Source organism: Rattus norvegicus, chromosome 8 (assembly GCF_036323735.1).
Source record: "Rattus norvegicus strain BN/NHsdMcwi chromosome 8, GRCr8, whole genome shotgun sequence".
Taxonomy (NCBI): domain Eukaryota; kingdom Metazoa; phylum Chordata; class Mammalia; order Rodentia; family Muridae; genus Rattus; species Rattus norvegicus.
The window spans coordinates 10,294,730-10,318,698 of NC_086026.1; the positions used below are offsets into that span (position 1 = coordinate 10,294,730).

Genomic DNA, 23,969 nt, shown 5'->3' on the forward strand with positions numbered 1-23,969 from the left:
TTTATAATAGCCAGAAAATGGAAAGAACCCAGATGCCCTTCAACAGAGGAATGGATACAGAAAATGTGGTACATCTACACAATGGAATATTACTCAGCTATCAAGAACAGTGACTCTATGAAACTCATAGGCAAATGGTTGGAACTGGAAAATATCATCCTGAGTGAGCTAACCCAATCACAGAAAGACATACATGGTATGCACTCATTGATAAGTGGCTATTAGCCCAAATGCTTGAATTACCCTAGATCCCTAGAACAAACGAAACTCAAGACGGATGATCAAAATGTGAATGCTTCACTCCTTCTTTAAATGAGGAAAAAGAATACCCTTGGCAGGGAAGGGAGAGGCAAAGATTAAAACAGAGACTGAAGGAACACCCCTTCAGAGCCTGCCCCACATGTGGCCCATACATATACAGCCACCCAATTAGACAAGATGGATGAAGCAAAGAAGTGCAGACCGACAGGAGCCGGATGTAGATCGCTCCTGAGAGACACAGCCAGAATACAGCAAATACAGAGGCGAATGCCAGCAGCAAACCACTGAACTGAGAATAGGTCCCCTGTTGAAGGAATCAGAGAAAGAACTGGAAGAGCTTGAAGGGGCTCGAGACCCCAAAAGTACAACAATGCCAAGCAACCAGAGCTTCCAGGGACTAAGCCACTACCTAAAGACTATACATGGACTGACCCTGGACTCTGACCCCATAGGTAGCAATGAATATCCTAGTAAGAGCACCAGTGGAAGGGGAAGCCCTGGGTCCTGCTAAGACTGAACCCCCAGTGAACTAGTCTATGGGGGGAGGGCGGCAATGGGGGGAGGGTTCGGAGGGGAACACCCATAAGGAAGGGGAGGAGGGAGGGGGATGTTTGCCCGGAAACCGGGAAAGGGAATAACACTCGAAATGTATATAAGAAATACTCAAGTTAATAAAAAAAAAAAAAAAAAAAAAAAAAAAAAAACGATGACTTCATGAAATTCGTAGGCAAATGGATGGAGCTGGAAAATATCATCCTGAGTTAGGTAACCGAATCACAACAGAACGCACATGGTATGCATTCAATGATAAGTGGATATTAGCCCAAAAGATCAGAATACCCAAGATAAAATCCACAGACCACATGAAGCTCAAGAAGAAAGAAGATTGAAGTGTGGATGCTTCAGTCCTTCTTAGAAGGGGGAACAAAAATACTCACAGAACCAATTACGCATTCACACCCACACCTTTCAGAGTGGCAAAGCTTACATTTGCATCTGACTCTCTTAAAGTTATCTAGATTTACAGAAAATATTTTCTAATGTTTGATTATACTCTGAACAACAGCAAGGAACATCAGACGTCTGAGCCAAGCATTACTTTTGTAGATTTCTTCTTAAATGATACAAATTCTCTATTGTCTGCAGTTAAGATTTAGATTTTAAAAATTAACATCAGTTTGAACTCATATGTTTTGGAATTTTTCTGCTAAAGTAACTGGAATCCCAAGAACTTATTAGCATGGGACACTTCAAACATGGTATACTGAAGGGGGTTGGGAAGCAGAATAGTCACAACAGATATGGTTAATTCCTTGCTAATCAAATGCAGTTAAAACTACGCATTTATAATAAAGGAATCCTGCTTTCTATGTCTTCAGTCTCAGGTCAGAGTGTCCCTTATAAACACCTCAAGGGTTAACTAAGCACATTCTTTCCAAAACAAATCTGTACAATGACCTTGTCAAACCCAGAGGAAGTGTCACCATATAACTGCATTAAACAAGGCTGAAGCTATGCATTAGAAGGTGGATGTAGGAAGCCTGGTGACTAAGAAAAAGAAGATGACACTGTTCAAATCATGTTACTGCTCATGGCTATCATATAATTCTATTTATGAAGAAATACAAGTAATGACAATATAGGATAGTTTCTCTTGGTATGTGTGCCAGTGGGCTAAGGAAACTAAATGAGGTGGTGAATAAAATATTAGTGACCTTTAAAAATCATATGTAATGTAAAATAAAAAGGAGTCCTTAGAGAATATTTTAGAAAAGAGTTGGTGGTTATAAAAGGATATAGTGTACCCAGGTTTCTGGATCTCTTTAACATTGTCTTGAAATATACATTTTATGAGGAATATCTGCCTTTAGTTAAATGAAAGGTTTACACTATTAGATCTTCCATTTGAGGGGCCACACAGTCAAGCCACATTTAAGAAACATATAAAATTGTAATTTTATTACATTGACATTTGAAGCATCTAACTTTCTTTTGCAAAACTTTTGTATATCCATGACAGTAAATATGCCTGACAGCTAAAAGTATATATCAGAGTTCTTGCTCCATGTACATGCTTCCAAACATGTGAGTCAAAGGTCCTCCGGTTCAGATGGAATTTCTGATCTCTGGAGCTTAGACATCAACCCACATAACCACAAAGAAGACTGTATTCATGATTTCCTGCTTTTTACTTTATATTAGGAATAATATTGTTGAAACTATATTGTTTTGTCAGTTTCTGAATTTATCAAAAATGATCGAAATTAATAAGTTCAGGATTTACTGTCATATTTGAACATTAAGAAAAAGTATGAAAAATACTTTCATTGTTTCAATTATAAGCCTAATGTTTGCAATTCAGTACTAAGTTCCCAGGCTAGTGATGGTGAGGGTCTCTTAAGGAGACAATTTGACTGTGATGCTTAGAGCTGGTAGGCTCTATCTGGATCAGTTCCAGGGCTCTGCCGTTGGAAAGGAGTGGTCGCTGTTCAGGTCTCTAATGGTCAGTGAAATAGCAAGCATCTAAGTCTAGACTCACTCTAGTCAGTCCCAAAGATCTGCCCATGATCGATTATTTCTCTTGTCAAAAATGGAATTTCCTTAATTCTTAATTTGATTTTGATTATACCCGTTTTCCTCAGGTAAAGCCAAAGAAATAAATAATGCAAACTCTTGTACTTGACACTCACGGCAAGCTGACATTTATCTGTTTGAAGAACTTTATTGTGTTATCGTCCATCTTTAAAAAAAAAACAAATAAAATCCTAGATTTTTTTTCTTTTACAGTTACAGGACACACATATCAACACTTTTTAGAATCCTTGTAATTCAGAGTTGTCAATCTCATCAGTTTTAAGACAGCCCTTGATGAACTAAGCAGAACATACTGTGCAAACACACACACACACACACACACACACACACACCACACATATACTCACACACACACTCAAATACACTCACATATACACTCATACACACACTCACACACACACTAGTACATATAAACACACACTCACACACACATATATATGTATGTGTATATATATATATATATATATATATATATATATACACACACATTCATTCCTTACAATGGTTATGTCTTCTTGATTACTCTGATTAATGGCGCAGCAATTTTCAACTTGGCATATCTAACACTGTAATAAAAAACTACAATGCAAGATCTCCAACAAGCATGACACCTGGTTTTTTGTCTATTAACTTTATCTGTAGATTAGAAATGAGACAAAAGGTACAAAGTATGCTTTGAATTATTTAGGTGAGGTAGCAATCTAGGAATATTTTTAAGTTTGATAGTTTTAGTTATTTCTCATTTTTAACTGTTATTTGACTGAGCTAACTATAATACTAATCTTTAACACCTATGGGGCAATTATTTGCTATATCTGTAGACTCTAGTGATCAGTGCAAGTACTAGGGATACCATTTTCTCTATTATTTGTTGTAGTGAGCAGTGAGTATGCGCAATGTATTCTTTTCTACAGTTTGAAATATTTCAATACTGTCAACTGTTCTCACTGCTTGTGTCAAACACAAGCACTTACTCACCTGCTTGCCTGTGCCTTTGTTCATGTAACCTGTCTCTTTTCACCTTGCTATCCCCTTTATCCCTCTCATGTCTTTTTATGGTAGTGATGTTTTCTCTAAAATAGGTTTAAGTGGCAAAAAGAAGAGTCTGGATATTGGAAGTTAGATAAAGATCACTGCCTAAGAATGATTCTTAAGAGTACATGAAATGGTGTAGTTGTTTAAATATACACTGTAGCCAGGCATTGTCCTTGAGAAAGAAGAAGTCTCAGACTGTGCTATTTAGTGAATGTTAGACCAGAAAGGCCTACAAAAGAACACTTTGATAGTGTTAATCGGTTACTTGGCAGAGTCTAGAATCACTTTGGGAGGCTGGCTGGCCTCTGAACACACTTGTGAGGGATTGATATCTTTCAGATATATTGTCTCCACTCTACATAAAGAACTAGAGGCAACCTAGTAAAGCTGGAAGAGAAAGAGGTGGCTCTCCCTAGAGAATAACAAAGCAATTGTGTGTCCAGTGCCAAAGTGTTACCCTGGAACATATGTACAAATAACTTTGTATATGCTCAACAACTTATTATTGTTAATATTTATGAATAGCCAAATACACATAATGTAATAACAATTAATGAAAAAAGCCATGAATTTGAAGAAAAGCAGAGAAGTGTATATGGGATAGTTAGGAGAAAGGAAAGGGAAGGGAGAAATATTAATAAAATATAATATCAAAAATAAACAACAGAAAAAAAGATTGTCTTTTTTCTGTTTCTGTAGGGAAAATTATTTTAACTGGGGATGGGATCCCAGCCTACACGCGACATAAAAAAACTATGGGGTTAAAATTCACAGGACTCGAGTCCAATCAGGAACTCTTGTAAGATACTATCTGTGAAAATTCTAACATCTAAATAAATCAGTGATTTCTTTAACCATATATTTGTGGATGCTCACTTCTTTTAAAGTCTGTTATGTTTCCTTTATCAGAAGTAGTTAAACTGTTTGTATGACTTATATGAAAAGTAAAGTTTTATGAGATGATGTGTGTGTTCATCTGTGTGTGTGTGTGTGTGTGTGTGTGTGTGTGTGTTTGGTGTGTAACAAACTTCAAAGAGCAAGTTGTTTCTTCTCAATGTAGCCCCAGTGTTTACTGCATTGAAGTGCTCTTGCTGATTGTCTTCCCTGGGTTATACACCATCAGAAGCAAAAACCCTGCAGTGGATTAACAGTCTAAACATGGTGAAATTGTCACAAGAAATCACAGAAGTAGGGATTTTAGAAGGTCTTAATGATTGGTATTAAAGACACAGAGAGAAAGAATGAGAAGGGTTTTGTAAACTTGGATTTAAATTGAGACTTGCAATAGCTTCTCCTTTTCTAGGAATCTTGTCCATATTGGTAACTAACATCAAATAATAACCATGAAGCATGAAAATCCAAACCAAGTTTGGATGACAACCTAATGACTGACCTTTCTAACTCAGAAACTTTCATTGCAGGCGTTTATGGTTCTTGTTCCTTAGTATTCTTTATGATTCCACTAGTCAGATAAAGCAATTCATGAAAGTTTGCTTTTTTACTTTTTGTAGAGCAGAGCTAACAGATAATCTGTCATAACTAATACCTTAAGGGGACAGCTAATCTTGAATCAGAACACTAATACCTAACTGTTGACCTCCAGAGCTCACTAGTTGTTTTCTCAAGCAAAACTCTTGATACAGATGTGGCTCTGACAGAGGAAAGCTGTAGGCATGAGACAGAGCCTAGGAAGTATGTCCTCTGGGGCCAAACATGGTCACAAGGACAGGAAATGCTGAAGGAAGAACTCAGTTAAAGATAAATGATGTTCTTTGACCAAGTTCTGCCGATAATACTAACTCTAATAGCTAGCCAAACAATATATAAACAGCAAACGAAAAATCAAATTTGTTCATTATTGAAGTGTCTCTATCATTCCCTTCCTTTTCAAATCCTGTGATGACCAAAGCTGCACTGGGCACAGCATCTAACAAAATACAGTTTCCTCGATGTTTGTTTTACTTATCAACTGTGTATTAATTTAGTGCTATTATTTTTCAAACATGAGAAATTCATTCTCCGTGCCATATCATCTTGTCATCATGGAGCCCTTATTCTGAAGGGTTAGAAAACTCAATGGAAACATTTCACAGCAATATAATCTCTAAGTGGCATGAGGCCAGAATAAAGTGGAAGCTCGATCATCTGGGTAGTCACAAACAACTCCCTATAGTAAGCAACTATATGTCCAGACTTCATCATCTCATTCATGTGCTGTCCTAAAACATGCAAACAATATATCAGTTAATCTTGGATCCTTAGAAAGTTACAACATTCAATAGGCAATGGGAAATAGTTTAAACAATAAGCTATATTTATTGACATTTTAAAAACAAGCACTAAAGCCAGCAAATACCAATGACACTAACTTCATTTCATTAATCAGGGTTTTGGCTGGAGGCCAGGAGTTAGAACTTATGAAGCATCTTCTAGATCCCGGTTTTAACCCACAATACCACACATAAAAACTGCTGTTCATATTTTGAAATGATTGATGTGTCTAAGCAAAACATTCCTATGGTAACTGGTGTGTAAGCCAGGCATTCTTTCACTGTGGTCTGATACTGACAAACACATCTTGAAGTGTCTCTAATAATTAGGTGTATTAGAGTCTAATTTATCTTTCCATTGAGGATACAGAAGGGTGAACTTAATATTTAGTATGAATGTTAAGAAATACTTTCATTTAAATATTATCAACTAAACCAAGTGTAAATATTCTTTTTAAACAAATAAGAGATTCAGAAATATATGAAACAAAACATAAAAAATTGTTAATAAACAGAATTATGATAGCATTTTAGAATTTTTCATCTTTTCTATGCATCATCTCTATATATCTATATATCATAAAATTAAAACCCAAAGATAGACTATTTTTCTATTTACCAATACATGCTACATATTTAAGGAACAAACATTGATAAACAATAATTATTATAGTAAAGCACAACCATAAGTGTAAAACATTACAAAGGCAAAAGTATGTTTAAGGGTGATGAATTCCATTGCCACAGCCCCCAGTAGTGATTCAGAAAACATCTCACTCAGTACATTTGCACTCTTTATATTTTAGAAAGCACTAGTTAATGTGCATCCTGATCCAAATCTCAAAAATAAATAAAAAATGATAAATAAATATAAAATGAGCTCGAGAAATTTTCTGTTAAGAAATGCAAAGCAAAACAAACCAATGAAAATATACATGTGTCTTCATGGGTCAAGAAATGAAGCTCTTTGGAGGTTAGCCCGTGCTTATAGGAAATACCATTTTTTCTTTTAAAGCTTTGATTGTGGGGCTTTTGAGATGACTCAGTGGGTAAGGACACTGGCTACCAGGACTAAAAACCTTCTCAGATCCTACATGGTGAAAGGAGAAATCTGTCTTCTGCAAATTATTTTCTGATTATGCTTGAGGGCACACATCCACACACAGCACAAACATACACACATACACTTATATATATACACATACATCAAATGCACACACGTATAGACACACATATAAAATAACAAAAATTAAAACTAAACCAAATAGACAGAGAAGTAGTTATATATCAAAATGGAAGCACCAAGTATCACTGCACCAAAGAGAAAATTTCCCTTAAAATAAAAGACAGAATAGTAACGTTATTAAGTTACTACTCAGGAAATCAAACGCCATTTAGATTCAGTTCTCCCTGATGAGTACTTTCACATGTGGTTTCATGTCTGAGTTTTCTACTTCTATAAGTTGACCTGCTTATTTATAGTCACTGTGTTTTTGTAGCATATGATCATTACTGAGTTCAGTGATGCTAGAACAATTAAACCTCCCAAGTATCATATATAATGCATACATATAAGTGCTTTAATATAGCATGCATTTATATGTATATATTCATATTATATGTGTTTATATTACACATCATATATGCATATATAATATACACATATATAATCTGGATGTGATTTTCAATTGTATTTATACACTCATATAGATCTACATATATATTTCCTTTTTGTAGAAATATATTGGTATATGTTAGTCATTATATTGGCCAGTTTTGTGTGGCAACTTGTCACAAGCTGGAATTCTCACACAGAAAGGATCCTCCCTCAAGGAAGTGCCTCCATGAGATCCAGCTGGAAGGCATTTTCTCAGTTAGTGTTCAGAGGCGAAGGGCCCTTTGTGGGTAGTACCATCCCTGGGTGCTATAAGGAAGCAAGCTGAGCAAGCCAGGGGAAGCAAGCCAGGAAGTAACATCCTTCCATGGCTTCTGCATCAGATCCTGCTTCCTGACCTGCTTGAGTTCAAATCCTGACTTTGGTGATGAGCGGCAATGTGGAAAGTGTAAGTTGAATAAACCCTTTCCTACCTGGTTTGCTTCTTGGTCATGATGTTTTGTGAAGAAATAGAAACCCTGACTAAGCTAGTCATGTTTGTCTGTCTCTAAGGACTTGTAGACGTGATGACTACTGCAGTTAGGGAACATTTTCTTCACCAACAATAGTCGCTGGAAAATTATCCATGTTTCTTTAACTATTATGCCATTCACAAACAAGAAGGAGATATAAAAGTAGAAAGGGGGGGGAGTCAAGAATGGAAATTGAGACATAAAAATGTAAAATAAAAGAAAAATATTTTGGTATAATACATACATGAACATTATTTATTTACTCCTTTTTTTTTCAAACAGAGTTTTTCTACATAGCCCTGAATATACAGAACTGATTACATAGACCAGGTTGGCCTTGAATTCACAGAGATCCAACTGCCTTTGCCTCCTGATTTCTAAGCTTAAAAGCTGTACATCACTCTACTCTGCTAGCTCATTACTTTTTTTTAAAGAAGCAAATAATCACCTTAGAGATTTTTTGTATGACTTTTTCCAAGTAATTTAAATAATTGTATGCTTTAGTGAGCTGTATACCTGTGTGCATGTGGTATTGTGCACACACACACACACACACACACACACACACACACACACACGCACACACACACACACACACTAAAACAGTACATTTTATTATTATTCTTATTTAACTCATTTCTTTACAAATTTGTTCTTACTCCTCTATAGTATATGACTGTGTAGTAAGTCAACATTGTACCATATATTATTGCCAGCTAAAACTGCTTTGATTTTCATAGAGCAATTTAAAAAAAGATGGTCATATGAAATTTAAGTACTCATGGAGTTTGCTGAGTTCTACAGCAACTGTAATAATATGTAAGGAGATTTGGTTATCTGAACACTTTTCTTGGCGTTGATTTTGTTTCTTCACAAAATAAAGTCAAATCTCTTCCAGTCAGTGTGGTCTAATGAGACCAGGCTTGTAATTGATAGTTGCAAAGACCTACAGTTTGCATTATAAGCAAAGAGTTGGTTGCTGGGTGTTACAGCTCTCATTGAAAAATTGTGAGCATAATACATACAGCAGCAGTTCCCCAGAATCAGGCAAGTAGCAAATTACATTTCTTGTCTATGAGGCTGCTGAGCATAGTACTCTGTATGAGAACAGAACAGACCTTGCTATATACATGAATGATGATCAGGACTGTGAGGACTCCTTCTAAAATACACATGTAATTATGCTATGCACTGCTTAAAATGACTCTTATTTCCTGCTCCAGGATAAAGAATCACATCCTATTCCAGCCTGCAGGCCAGCCTACATACCTCCACAGGTATCCCACCTCTGCAGTGTCACCTTCACTATCCTCCTCTCCTATGAGTTCAGTCTGCTGCCTCAACTTTGATGACAGCCTTTCTGCATCTGTCTTGAATACTTTCTTCTTTCTCAACTGTGCCACTAGTCTTTTAGTGTTAAAAACAGAAAGAACAAATATTCTAATAAAGAAAAATGTAAAGAAAAAGAATCTATGCATAGAAAGAAAACTCTTACAATCAGAACTGTTGCCAAACTCAGACAGAATTCACATGAAGCACAGTCTTTTTTCAACAGTCTGTCTGGATCTTGTCTAATCTAATGACTCATTTTTAAAGTAAGTATTGCCAAGTAAAGCTTTCATGTGTAGAATTTTAGATCAACTGTGATGAGTACATTTTCAAAAATGTTGTGTTGATTATAAATAAGCTCGCTTGTTTATAATATATCTCAAAATGTCATATACCAATACATTATCTACAAATTATCTGTATGCATATTGATTATAATACATTAATCATCTAGTATCTATGCATCTATTATCTATATATCAGTTATCAATCTGGCCTGTAAATCCCCAACCCCATGGCCTGTATTATTCTTGCTCTATAACCTACCAATCATATATGTGTTTGTGGTTCTATTATCTCTTAACCTAACATCTGCCCATGTTGTCATCTCTATGCATTTAATTATCTAATAGCCCATCATTCCTCTGTCTTCTAAAGAAGACAAAGAAGTAAGTCTCATTATGAAATCTTTAAAAAATATTTATTTGAGGGGTTGGGGATTTAGCTCCGTGGTAGAGCACAAGGCCCTGGGTTCGGTCCTCAGCTCCGAAAAAAAAATATTTATTTGAGATGTTTTTGCCTCCTACTACTTTATGTCATCTCATCCTAGCCCATCCCAGACAACCTCCTTTCATGGCGCACATGACCTTTTGCCTTCCACATTCACTTATACAATACCTCTTAGTCTCTTCTTATGGTCATTTATAGTTTCATAGTTATTTACAGCATCACAGCTTCACTTCATAGGTACACACAATGAATCTACATTCTAGAGAGAACATGTAGTTTTTGTCTTCTCAGATCAAGGGTGGAAAAACAAAGAAAATTTTCGTGGCTAATGATGTCATCAAACAGCAAATATCCTATTAGTTTATTGGATGTCACAGCAATAAAAAAATATTTTGTCTTGACGATTTCCCATTAGAAATGAAGCATAAAAATTTCCAAGGAAAAAGTCATGCATTTTCTTGCTTCTAAACTTTTAGAGGAAAGAAGAGATGAAATGCCTTCTAAATATGGCTGGGTATAGTGAATGTCTACATAGATATAATAAGTGCTTAATCATTTCAAACAAGATAGGAATAAAATACTATAAAATTGAGTAAGTTGCCAAGAAGTTTATGTCAGAAGTTTCTATAGAGGTGGGGAAGATCTTTAGTGAGCGACATTATATGTTTTAAGACCATGCTCCTATTTCAGAAATCCTGCAGTTCCTTGAGCTTTCAGATGTGCTGAAGAAGCAGGCAGTTCCTTCACAAATGGAGTCCCTCAAAGTGTGGTCACTTATTCACCTGGTCTTTCCAGTTGTGCTCTTTCTGCTTTCAATGTAGTTTGAATCAGTATTCCAAGTTCTTCTGTTAGCAGACACCAAATGTTATAAATACATTTGAAGTTAAAGTCTATCAGATTTAAATTTGTCAAAAGATTATCTGACACATTACCTTGAACATCAGTATGCATTAAAGTCTCAACATCTTCCTCCTAGAACACACTCCTTTCCTTATCTATCTAAGAGTTAAATAGATACAATGAGGAACAATCATTTAAAAAGGAGAAAACAAGGTCACTTATTTTGTATTAGCTTCTTGGTTGTTTTAACACCATTTCCATGATTTCTCCAAAATGACAAATGAAAACTCTTAGTGATCTTCAGTGTTTCCCTAAGATTAGTGAAGAGATCTCCTATCCATGTATGCAGATTCTTATTGATGCCACACTAACTCAGGAACTGTATGAGGTGTGCTTGTATTTGTTAACAACAGGTTTAACAACACCCTTTTCTTTGGAAGTTTTTATTCTTGTGAGAAACACAGATTGCAAAATGTAAAACATTTTGAAATAATACTTAAAGATTGTGACAAGTTCAGGTAGTTATCAGGTTGATATTCTAGTAGAGAGTAAGTAGAATTGTGGTTTAGGGCAGATAGTAGGTAGCATTTCTGAAGCAGTCACACTTACTCTGAATCTTGAAGGTTTATAAAAACTTCTTTAAGCAAAAAGCTGGATAGGGGTTTCCTGAAAAGGAGCTTAAAAAGTACGAAGACCATAAAAAAAAAAAAAAAAACCAGAAGAGTAGGCCAATGAACTGAAGAATACAAAAGGACAAGGAAAAGCTACAGGTGGTCTTTGAGTTGTAAATTCAGATGGACACTTTTGATTCTGGTATACAAAGTAGATGGAGAGGCTTAGGAGAAGAATCCATGGGTAAAGCATGCGGATATTAATTTGAATCAGTTGCACACTACCTCAAGGTAGTGGCACATGTCTCTCCTATGGAGATGGGAGCAGAAGTAGGAGATTCCCCATAAATTTGCAATTCAACTAGCCTGGGAGATATTTCTGTTAACAGCAAAAATCTTGTTAGACCCAATGTCAAGACCCATACCTAAGGTAGTCCTCTGACTTCTACACACATGCTTGGAAGATACAACATACAGACCATACATGTATTAGTTAACATAAACACACACACACACAGACATACATACAGACAGAGACACACACACAGAGACACACACACACACACAACACCTGAATATTGTACATGATGTCAACAGTGTAGAAACCGGTGATTAATGATGAAAGTCATAATGGAACATCACTGAGTGGGACATGGTTGGTGGCATGAAGAAGGTGAAAATATTTGTGATATATTTTGAGTGTAGAAGCAAGAGGATTTGGTCAGATGGCAAGTGAGATTCATAAAAAGAAGTTAAAATCAAGAAAGCATTTAGATAAGGTGTACACTATATGGCAAACATGTCTGATGCAGCCATATAACCCTCACACCTGTTGGAAGAGGAGAAACAAATGACAAGGACACAGAGAGGAGTTTCCCTGAAGACAAAGCATAGACAGTGAACCCAGGATCTCCTTGCTTAAAAAACAAAGTAAATCTTGGATTGATGAGGCTGTTTAAAGGTTTTAACATAACAAATAGCTTATCCAAATAACAATACATACTCATGTTTATGAAGGAAATAGATCTCAAGTCAAGTAGATCTCTTAGGAATATTAAGTTTAAAAGCATGAATACCTAGAAAAAAGAGAATATCTTATTGTGGGCTTTAAGAATAGAAATGTTTCTTAGAATCATAACACAAAGCCCAGAAGTCAAAAAAAAAACAAAAAAAAAACCAAATGACACATATATTTGAGAAATACAAACGTTGAATGTCTATATGAAGGAAGACCTTTGTCATGAGGCTAAGGCTGAATGAAATTGGAATACCTGATGTGCAACATAACTGCTCAGAGTTAATAGAATGTAAAAATATTTTTCTAAAGAAAAAAGTCATGGACTGTCAAAGGAAAAGACCAGACAGTTCACAAAAAAGAAGTAAACAAAGCTTTTAAGCATTGTGCAATTTTCCTTCTCACTATTTAAAAAAATATGCAAATTAAAGTAGCAATTGGATGTCATTTTCACCTCTCAGGATGAGTGAACATTCAAGAGACTAATAATGGCCTGTGTGAGCAAGTCAGAGAAAACAACTATTCTCACATACTTGATGTTCGAAATTTGTATAGCATTTGTTAAAGGAGAAAATCTGACCATATCAATTAAAGGCACAAATCTATATAATTTGACATAGTGATTTCACTGCCAGGAGTTGCTGTGATGCTATAGGAGTGTTCATGCTGGTTCACAGTCACAATGCTGGTGGTGAAATTAAAATGTGGAAATAGCCTACATGCTGCCCCTGAGGACCTGAGTGTGCTGAGCCTTTAAGATACTGAAACATTTAAAAATTCATAAACATGTGTTAGCTTTAAATAAAAATATGAAAAGTGAATATAACCCAGGACATGATATATTTAAATTTACTGAAGACAAAGCTATATTTTAGAATAAGCACCTGCATAATCAGAGTGAGTCACACTGACTAGCTCAGTGTACATATTTTCTACATTTGAAAAATAGGGTATATTATAAAAAGGAGGTAAACATCTCAAATCTTCTCTCCATATAATTTCTAGTATATCACTGAGTGTTTTGTTGAGGATATAGTAGTTTCCTCAGGTGAGATTATATGATGGTACTTGAAAAACTCACCACTTCACACTTAGGTCAATATTCCTTAACTATTACCCCTTGTTTATTTACAATTAGAAAACATGTCAGTGACAACCATGGAGAGCTTGCCTGATAGATAAGAACAGTTTAAAGTACTTTACTAGAGAAATTAATCATGGTTCTTCATATTACTAAATGAAACAATTCACCTTTAGAAGTATGTAGGCTTACCAAGTAACAGAGCATCTTTCCCTAAGTGCCTAACAGTTGAGTCATTTGATTATGTTTTATGCATATTGGCACTTGTTAGAGAAAGTTGTGAATATGAAGTAATAGGAGCTTCAATTGTCAACAGTGAGACTTCTGAAGTCTTTGCTCTATATTTCAAGTCTCATAGAAGAATCAATGTGTGAAGTAAAATACTGGGCATTCTTGCTAACACAATGGAAATTCATTAAAAATAAATTCTTGATATTTACACTAAACTCTAAGAAATTCGTAGTCACACATGCTGAAGGTCACCTTGTTAGTTTGAGATTGAAAAAGGTACTGTAGCAAGAATAGCTCTCAGATAGATAATACAGTGGTTTAGAGAAATCACCTTAAAGTCTGACAGCAATGATGCTTCCTGGCTTTGGGAAATGTTTCTTAAGTGTTTAAATGTTCTTCTGCTATAAAATAATGAAAAGCTATTTTTACTTTTTATAGTTGTATAAAAATTAAAGTAACAAAAGAGCTGAAGCCTCCTGTAATAGCTCTTTAATATCATGATTATTATCATCAGGGGCCAAATAAGTTTCAGAGAACAGGGAATCCTCAGCATTGATTTTAGTAAACTATTCAGACACCAAAGACCAAGAGACAATTAGATTTAATCCTTTGTAAGTCACCAATGACTTTCAAAAACACATTGTTTCCAGAAGTGGTGATTATAAAGAAAAAGATAAATCCTTTAAAAAAAAAGAAAAAACAGAAGGAGCAGATACAAAATAAGCAGTGCTTTATCATAAGGAAAGCACTTAAAGACTTTAAGATTTCAGTGGGAGAGTCAGAGAGTGAAAACAAAGACATCCCCTTTGAGGAAATTTACCTATGCTCCCCATTGGGTAAGAATAGAGACAGTTTGCATAGAAAGATTTTAGGCTGGCATCAAGGATAAAAATCTAATCTCATTTCAGAAAAGTAAAGATGAAGAACAGCTTACCTATGTTGTAGAAGGTTCCTTGATAGTCGTAGTACTTGGACTCTTGTGTGACTAAAAATTCATTGAGAGAAGTTGCTCAAACACTGAAGACTATCTCTTTGCAAATGTATACACATGCTGATGCACTAACCACACAATTTTGTAAAGTAGGCAAATTCTTTTTCCTCCTTCAATCCATTGTAAAGTAATCATGCATAGAAAGTTTCCTCTCTTAGGACTGAGAAGTAGAACCTTGGATTTGTGTATGTTAAACAGCTCTCTGTGAGATCAAAAAACATTTCTATGAAGTATCAAAAATACATAAAACATATATACATATGTATATATATACATAAATATGTATATATATAATCTTTCTAAAACCTAAGTAAAAATACAAGTACATTGAAATATTAAGATTGACTCTGAAAAATGTTCATTATAAATGAAAAATTAACTGAATTCTAAAGGCAAGTGAATTTTTCTTCCACTCATCTTATTGCTGTTAATAAACATTGCAACTTGGTAGCTATGCTCTTGTGCTGATAGATGAAGGAGCTGAGTGTTAAGTAACTTACCCTTTCTTATTTTGCAAACTCAAACTCTCTTCTTCAAAAGCCTGTTAATTTCCCATTCCTACCTCTAATTAAAACGTAAGAATGGTCTTGAACAACATACCAAGGAAACTATATATTAGTGGAACATCTGTGTGGTTATTAAAGGAAACTTTGTAAATTTTTTCTTGTTTCAAAATACAAATGAATACACTAGAGAGAAGAGATAAAACAAACTACTAAGGGTGTGATAGTTTGCTTTACAGTTCATGATTCATGCCTTCAACAAAGCTAGTCCTCCTTACTTGAAGTATTCCCCCACTTTTCCTTCCAAACTCTCTGATTCATTTTCCTTCAACCTTTTTTTGCTTGGCCCTTTCTCTCCTCACTTTGGAAGTATTGAATCATTTGGGGATAGAAGCTCCATAGTCCTTTCCTGCTGTGTTCCCTCTATGGCTGTGGTCTCCACTAACTGTGTCTGCTCTTACTGGAACTGAGGTGAAGACCTCCACTAGTGTTCAATATTCTATTCTGCATATTCCTTGGATGGTTTCATCAGCTCAAAATCAAATCAGTACACATGAAGTGCACCTTCTTCATCCAAAACTCTGTCGATGTACCTACTCTGTTCATTAGTCAATATCACCAGTAAACCCTTTTCCTCTAAGGACATAGATGTTAGCTACCAATCTTTACTCTTGCCACACTTTTCTGCCACCCTCACACACAGACCTAGCCAATCAGTAACTCCTGACAAACATTCTGTCTTTGGGAACATGTGGGTTTTCCTCTCTCCTGGTGCTTCTTCTACTTTAATCTTGAACATCCATTACTATAAATTGCATCAGTCTGACATTTAACTAGTGGGGCTTCCATTTTCCATTATTTACCCTTCCAAAATATTTTCTTCTGCCACCATACTGCTCTTTGTAAATGCAAATTTGATCACGGCAGTTCAAATAACTTAGGAGTCCTCTTTTGCCTTCCATGGGGGTCTCCTTGCAACAGCTATAGATGTTCTGCAAATCCACAAAGCTTTGTGCCTTAGTACACGTGCTCCTCTGATGCTTTTCTTACTCCTCCCAGTCCAAACGAGCTTTGAAAGACCTGGCTTCCTGTAACTGCACTGTTCCTTCTTCTTCAGATGACTCAGTGAGAAGTTCAAACGAAACCTTGATTAGACACCATCACGAAATGTGCCAAGCTGGGTGGGCTTACCATTCCTGTGTTTTTATGTGTCATAGCAAAAAGCTTTCCCTTCATAGTACTTTTTCTTGCTTTGTCGTGATTTATACTGGACCTGACCTGTCTCTTTCACCTGTAGTAGAAGCTCATAAAGATATCAGCTACTATTAAAATGTTTTGTATTCTGAGTTTCTTGCAACGTATCTTAGGTAGAATTTTTCTTCCTGAATATTTAATGAATAAATGGACATATCCATTATTTAATCTCATAAATAAATAGATGGATTCTTTACCTAATATAGTTTTATTCTTTGCTCCATCATTCATTGCCATATGATTAATGAATTGTGCAGAACTCCCTTGCTCTATTTTCTTCAAAATATAGCAATTAGGGAAAGGATAAATGGAAATTTTTTTCTTCTGTCCAATTTGAGCAATCTCAATACAGATGTGTTATTTGCCATAACCTTGTGACTTCCTGGTAATTTTGTTGGAGTGATACATGGAAGACCTGAAAAAAGAACCTACAAATCTCTGACAAGCAAAGAAACTACTTTGAGTCAGAAAATATGAAGCTAAAGTGTAAGTAAGGCCTGTCTTCTCAGACTGTTTAATGTAATTGATTTGGGGCAAATTAAATCATGTTATGTGAAAGCAGTCCTAAAACTAGAGCAGGGTCCGTCTCAGAATGTAAAGTAACACTTCATTTACAATTTGCCTTTAACAGCCACAAAGATGATGAAATTCCTCTGTATGTAAGATATAAATAAATGACTCATTGATAGATAGGCAGATGGGTAACAGACAAAATGATTTCTCATCAGAAGTGAACATACTTTTCCTCTTCCCAAAATAAACAGAACTTAACAAAACAACAATTTGGGGGAAAGTAAAGTTTTCTACAGATTGTGAAAATTTCACAAATTTTCATGTAACCACTCTGAAATATATTAATTATAATATTATGTCATTTACAAAAGATATAACTGAAACAATGAGACTCAAAATTTTGTCATTAATCTTAAAATAGAAGATAGCAGACATCTAGAAGATATCATGACATAGAAGATATCATGAGACTAAAAAAATACTTAAATCAATGTAGGTTCTTTCTATCAATTCAAACTACAAAAGCCAAATGAATCACAACCTGGTATCCAATTTTTCTAAAACCAAATGCAAGCACACTTAATTATATTGTCTATTTTATATCTTCCTTTTGAAGGATAAAACTTTATCTCTGGCTTATTTAGGATTATTACTGCAGCCTAAAGCAGTCTCTTATGAGACCTGATATTCCCAAAGTGAAGAGCAAGCAATAATATTCAAGCATTGTTGAATTTGACCCCAGACTTGATAGTAGGGCACCCTTAACCTCAATGTGCTTTTACTAATGTATAAGAGGGAACTCATATGAAGCATACTGTAAGTAATTTCATATTCTCTGTAGATTTAAATAAACTAAAAAGCTATATTTTATGTATCTTATTACTTTTACCGTTGCCCGTGAATATTTCAAGTTTGTGAGTAAATTGTCTAACAGAACAATGATAGGTATGATAGATATTTTACCTATGATAAAAGAATAGACATGAACAGATGGATCTCTGTAAGTTCAAGGCCAACCTAGTCTACAGAATGAGTTCCAGGACAGCCATGGCTACCCAGAGAAACCCTGTTTTCAAAAGCAAAAAAACAAAAACAAAAAAGAAAAAGAAAAAAAAAAAAGAAAGGGAGTGAGTGGTGTCAGGTGTGGTGGCACACACCTCTCATGCCAGCACTTAGGGCTGAGGCAGTAAGCTCATGAATTATACTTTAGCATGTGTACAAGAGTTTTATCCTATCTCAAAACCAATCTATTTTTTCAGTTATTATAGTGTAATATAAAATTCTTCATTGTACTTTCTCTGTCATCATCTGACAAACAATTGGGCAGACAGTGTAGGCAGAGAAGTAGAACAAAATAAGGACACTATTAGAAAATAGGTAAACAAAAATACCAATCAGCCAGTCCTCTCAAGAGATTGTGAAAGTGGGAATCAGTCTAGAACTGTATAACTGTCTTTGATATTTTGTATCTGGTTTATCATCTGATTCTCAATGTCCATTTTTCAGTTAAAGCATCATCCCATACACAAGATGTAGGTAGGTGATATCACAGAGGCTGATTCATCAATTGATTGATCACTTGTTTTTATAGATAATTTAAATTCACAATATAACGTCTCAAATATTTCTGTATTTTAAAAGTTTTGGTGACAGACAAGTTTAATAGTTTGTTTACTAGATTTAGTAAAATTTAGCAAACTTATTCTCCAGATATATTGAAAAAATATCTGCAAACTTAGACTGTTTAAAGTTGTATCAAGTGTTTTGTAAGAACATCATCAATGATTTTACAAATAGAGCTATATTGATACTTATACAAAATACATTATTTAAAGATTAAAATTAACAAACATGGAGAATATTGTGTACATAATTCTGAAATATGTTTTCATCATCTTACGTGCTTTTTATGGATCACAAAAATGAAATAATGGGCATGTTCAATAACACTAAATGCTTGAGTAAATGTGCTACTTATTTTATTTTTTGTTATTGAAAATGGTTAAAATTTTATTATCTGTATATCTAATTTTCTTTATAACATCTAGTGAAATTTGACCTTCTATCAATACAAATACTTAAGAATGAAAAGCAATAATTGAATTTAAATACTGCTGAAGATGAGAATGCGACCCCCGTTGAAGGATTCAGAGAAAGGATTGACAGATCTTGAAGGGGCTTGAGACCCCATATGAACAACAATGCCAACCAACCAGAGCTTCCAGGGACTAAGCCACTACCCAAAGACTATACATGGACTGACCCTGGGCTCCAACTGCATAGGTAGCAATGAATAGCCTAGTAAGAGCACCAGTGGAAGGGGAAGCCCTGGGTCCTGCCAAGCCTGAATCCCCAGTGAATGTGATTGTAGGGGGGAGGTTGGTAATGGGGGTAGGATGGGGAGGGGAACACCCATATAGAAGGGGAGGGGGAGAGGTTAAGGGAATGATGGCCTGGAAACCCGGAAAGGTAATAACAATTGAAATGTAAATAAGAAATACCCAATTTAATAAAGATGGAGAAAAAATAGTGCTGAAGATAAAATATGGCTAACAATAAGATTAGTGTTTCCTCCAGCAATATAGTATTTATACCCCCCAAATTTTTCTGTTTGAATTAATCATGTCCAGTTTTATAAGCTGATGAACTCTATACATTTAGTAATTCAGTGAGAAACAGTCTTTTTAGAAGACAAATTTTGGTCCTGATAATCAGCATTAGATTATGTCTTTTCAACAGGTAATCAACATGTCTTATTCTTAACTTTCTTCTTTGTGTAAGTATAGTTTGCATAAAAGAAATTAAATATACCTTGGCTAATATTCCTTAGTCACACAGAGAAGAAACTGCAAGTTGATAAAGATCCAGTATGAGGACACTACAACTAAAATAATAGAGTGTAACAAGTAATATTATTTATATTTATTCCAAAATTACAAGTTTGAAAATCAGTCTTTGTCATTACATAGAAAGAATTTCATGTTAAATTTCCAAACTACTAAACTTCAAGGTCAAATTTTTTCCTTTTGTACTAAAAGGCATAAAGTTTGACAAATTATGTTGACATATAATTACTGCTTAGAATTTACCTGTAACTACAATGGAATCATATGTGTATATGCTTTGGATCACTTTATTCAACAAGCATCAACTACCTGACCCACATTCTCCACCATCTAAAGGGCATTTGTTGTAGTCATTTATCAAGAATAAATATTCCTTTTTACTCTAGAAAACATTTTTGCTTATTTATAATTTGCTTATAAACATCTAAACAGAACCAATTGTGTATGAATGTGAAAAACATCAAATTGCCAACACTGTGTGAAACTTGGTCATATCTAAAGTTACTAGTTTTAGTTCCCTTAATCTTTGCCGGAAGGAAGAACATCCTCTCTCTCATACTTTTAAAGTTCTATTATCATGCAGCCAGTTGCCACATTCTCAATTTACCATTGCTTCGTCACTACCACTCCATTCATGCATTTTGTGTTACATAACTAAAATACTTCTAGTTAAAATGATACTAAGTGAGGTTAACTGATGGTCTGGACAGAGAGAAAGTTTAAAAGCTGAATGGTTTTTGTGCAACCATTGCAGAGTTTAAGAAGTTAATTTGTGAAAACAAATCACAGTTTTCTATAACACTTAAGAAACTCATTCAAAATTAAATGATACTATTCAAATGTAATATATGGTGGACGATCTATCCTCAAATACATTTGGACAATAAATTAGTTTTCAAGCTGGTAACATTTTGACAAAATCTTAGGAACATCATGAGATAAATATAAAATAAGAACAAATACATAAATAAATAAATAAATAAATAAATAAATAAATAAAAGCAACCACTCCTTAAAGAGAATGCTTCAAGTAGAATTGTATGAAATGTTGATATATCCTTTAATAATTGGCATGTGCTGAAAATAACTCATAAAATTTATAGATAAGCCTTCACAAACCTAGCTATAATTCACACACATTTTGGCTTAAAATAGCCCCCCTCCCTTTCCTTTAATATTAGCTTTATCATCAAGTAAAACAAAGAAGTAGTTTTTACCAAGTAGAATTCGTGACAAAAACAAAACAAAACAAAATAAAAGAAACAAACAAAAAACCAACCTAATTAGAATATTTTGAAAAACTGTCAAAAGTGTCAACACCTGCAGGAAATTGAGTTCTAAAATGTAGTAGTAAACAGAACTCCAAAATAAAGAATCATCCTGTTATCTGGTAAATGAAATAATGACCACAAATATGAATGCAAACACTGTAGTTCATAAAATAGATAACTTTCTTTGCTTAAACCCATTTTCTGTTACACTTCTTCCTTTGTCAGTTTATTTTCTTGTCCTAACAAATTTCAATTGAAAGATTTTCAAATGGTGCAATATAAACAAAGCATATGCCATTTTATGGAGGAACCATTTCTACATATCTCAGATAATCCAGAAACATTGTAATGCAGAAGTAGATATGCACAGCAAACTGAGGAAGCATCTGAAACATGCCCACACTTAAAGAACCCATAGCCAGCGCAGTACCATTGACGGATTCCATTTTAGTGTTTTACATTAATGCAGTTAGCTAGCTTTTCTCCCCCACAACAAGTCCCATAGAAACTTGATCAGGAACATCTGTACAACTGTTCCCTGTAGCATTCTGTGGGGGTCACACATTTAGTTTCATTATGTGTGAGATTCAGCTGGGTTGGTTTTAGAATCCAGGTAGACCAGAAACAATAATGACAGGCAATAGGACATCCATTAAGATATCAAGAGACATGTACAACCTCAAACCTAAGGGCAGAGCAATGACATCACTGGATCTTATGTAGTATCTACTGGCTGACTTAAATGTATTTTCTACATCATCACTCTGGCATCCTCATCATGGCTTTTGCTACCGGGAAAAGCATGTGTCTTCTTTCAAAGCAAGAAAGGCACTTACTTCAGTGAAAAATCAAGAAGGAAAACCCAAAAGGATGGATTAAAACTGAGTACAGTTTTCACTAGCATTCAGAAGACAGGAACAATATTAAATGTTACAGGAGAATTCAGCTTATGTTATCTAGGCAGAAAAAGTAAAAAGCAGAAAGGGAAAAAAGGAAGAGGGAGAGAGGGAGGGAGAAAGGGAAGGCAGAAGAGAAGGAAGCATAGGAAGGAAGGAGATTAAACCTTCTAAACTTTAATTTGTTTCCATCATCACTGTTGGAATCTGGATTTTTTTCTAGAAAATTCTTGATAGAATCCCACTAAGATAGAAATCCCACTAAGCTCATTTTAGTTCTCTTCCAATTTAGCTGTAAGTTGTATTTTACTTACAGGCGTTTGTCACAGCAAAACTGTTGGCAGTCTCAATGTTGTCCACATGAGGTACCAAATTGAAAGGAGCTTCCGATGCATTGGGGCTGGTGTTATGAAGAAAGATTGCCAGTCTAAAAGCAGTGTATTCCTGGTCTGTGTTTCGGATGAAGAGACCACCTATGAAAGACAGCGGGAAACATCCATTCAATGATTCCGGTTTTAAATATTACACCTAGCCCCAGGATTCTCAAATGTATCTCCAACTACAAGCAAACATAATTAAGGAGCTCATTTGCCATATCATAGGGGCTGCCTTTTGTCCCTGCAGTGCATGCTTAATGTTTTAGTCTTCAGGGCATTTCAGCCTTTTCTTGCTTCAATTTGTCATGATCACAATGACCTCTGAGACCATTTAGTGTGTCTTGCTTTCTTTTCCTTGTCCTCTTTAGAATTTCCGCATCACATCATTTTATTAGGACATCTCTCTCCAGTAGAGAATATGCAGATGAACAGAGAAGAAATTTCCACCAAAATATAGGACCAGAACGAAGGAATGTGAAGGCACACAGGAGAGCAGGTTTAGAAGAGGGAGAACTTAGTTTAGCCCCTGATTTTGTGTACCTGGCCCAGTTGGTTCGGTTTTGTGCACAGTACACACACATACAAATGATGCAGTGTTTGAGGTTGGGCTGGGCTGGAAGAAATTCAATAGCTGAGTCCCAGACTGGATAGGAGACTGGTAAGCATGGTGGAGGAAGGGAGGGCGAGAAATGGGGCGTGGGGGGGATATGGAAGAACAGAAGCTTAAGTCAAAAGCAAAATAAAACCAATGAAGGCTCCTTGAAACAGGTCTAACTTTTGAATCTGCCAACTGGCAAGGCAACAAGGCAAGAGGTAAGGGCAGAAAACGCCTTTCTCCCCAGTCTCCTTCTGTAACAGCGACAATGCTGCAGCTAGCAGAAAAGCAAGAAGTGGGTTTAAAAAGAAAAAAACGAAAACCGAAAAAAAAAATAAAACTCGGTATTTCCTCTTGATCTACGAAAACGCGTTTAAAAGAAATGTACTATAAGATACAATCAAAGTCCATGAAGATTTGTTTGTTTGTTTGTTTATTGTTTTCTCTTTCCCTCAACTTCTTTCATTTCTACTGTAACCTACCGTAGAGCAAGAAGGAGCTTGAGTCAGAGTTGAGCGTGCTAGCCTTCGTCTATCTGAACTTGCACCGAGAAGATCTGGTTGTAAAGGGAAGTCGCCTCCGTAGGATTCCTTATCTCC

The 23,969-nt window shown here is 35.2% G+C and overlaps 1 protein-coding gene across 12 annotated transcripts in view; it reads right to left on the reverse strand.

Moving 5' to 3' along the window:
- Nucleotides 1–23,969, reverse strand: part of Gria4 (glutamate ionotropic receptor AMPA type subunit 4) — a 474,601-nt gene that overhangs the window by 449,309 nt on the left and 1,323 nt on the right. For all 12 annotated transcript variants that reach the window (XR_010053935.1, XR_010053936.1, XR_010053937.1 and 9 more), the window contains exon 3: nt 22,713–22,871. Coding sequence is in view for 9 of the 12 variants with exons in the window: in XM_063265032.1 (XP_063121102.1) it covers nt 22,713–22,871 (159 nt within the window). In the remaining 3 variants the exon portion in view is untranslated. The remainder of the gene's footprint in view (nt 1–22,712; nt 22,872–23,969) is intronic.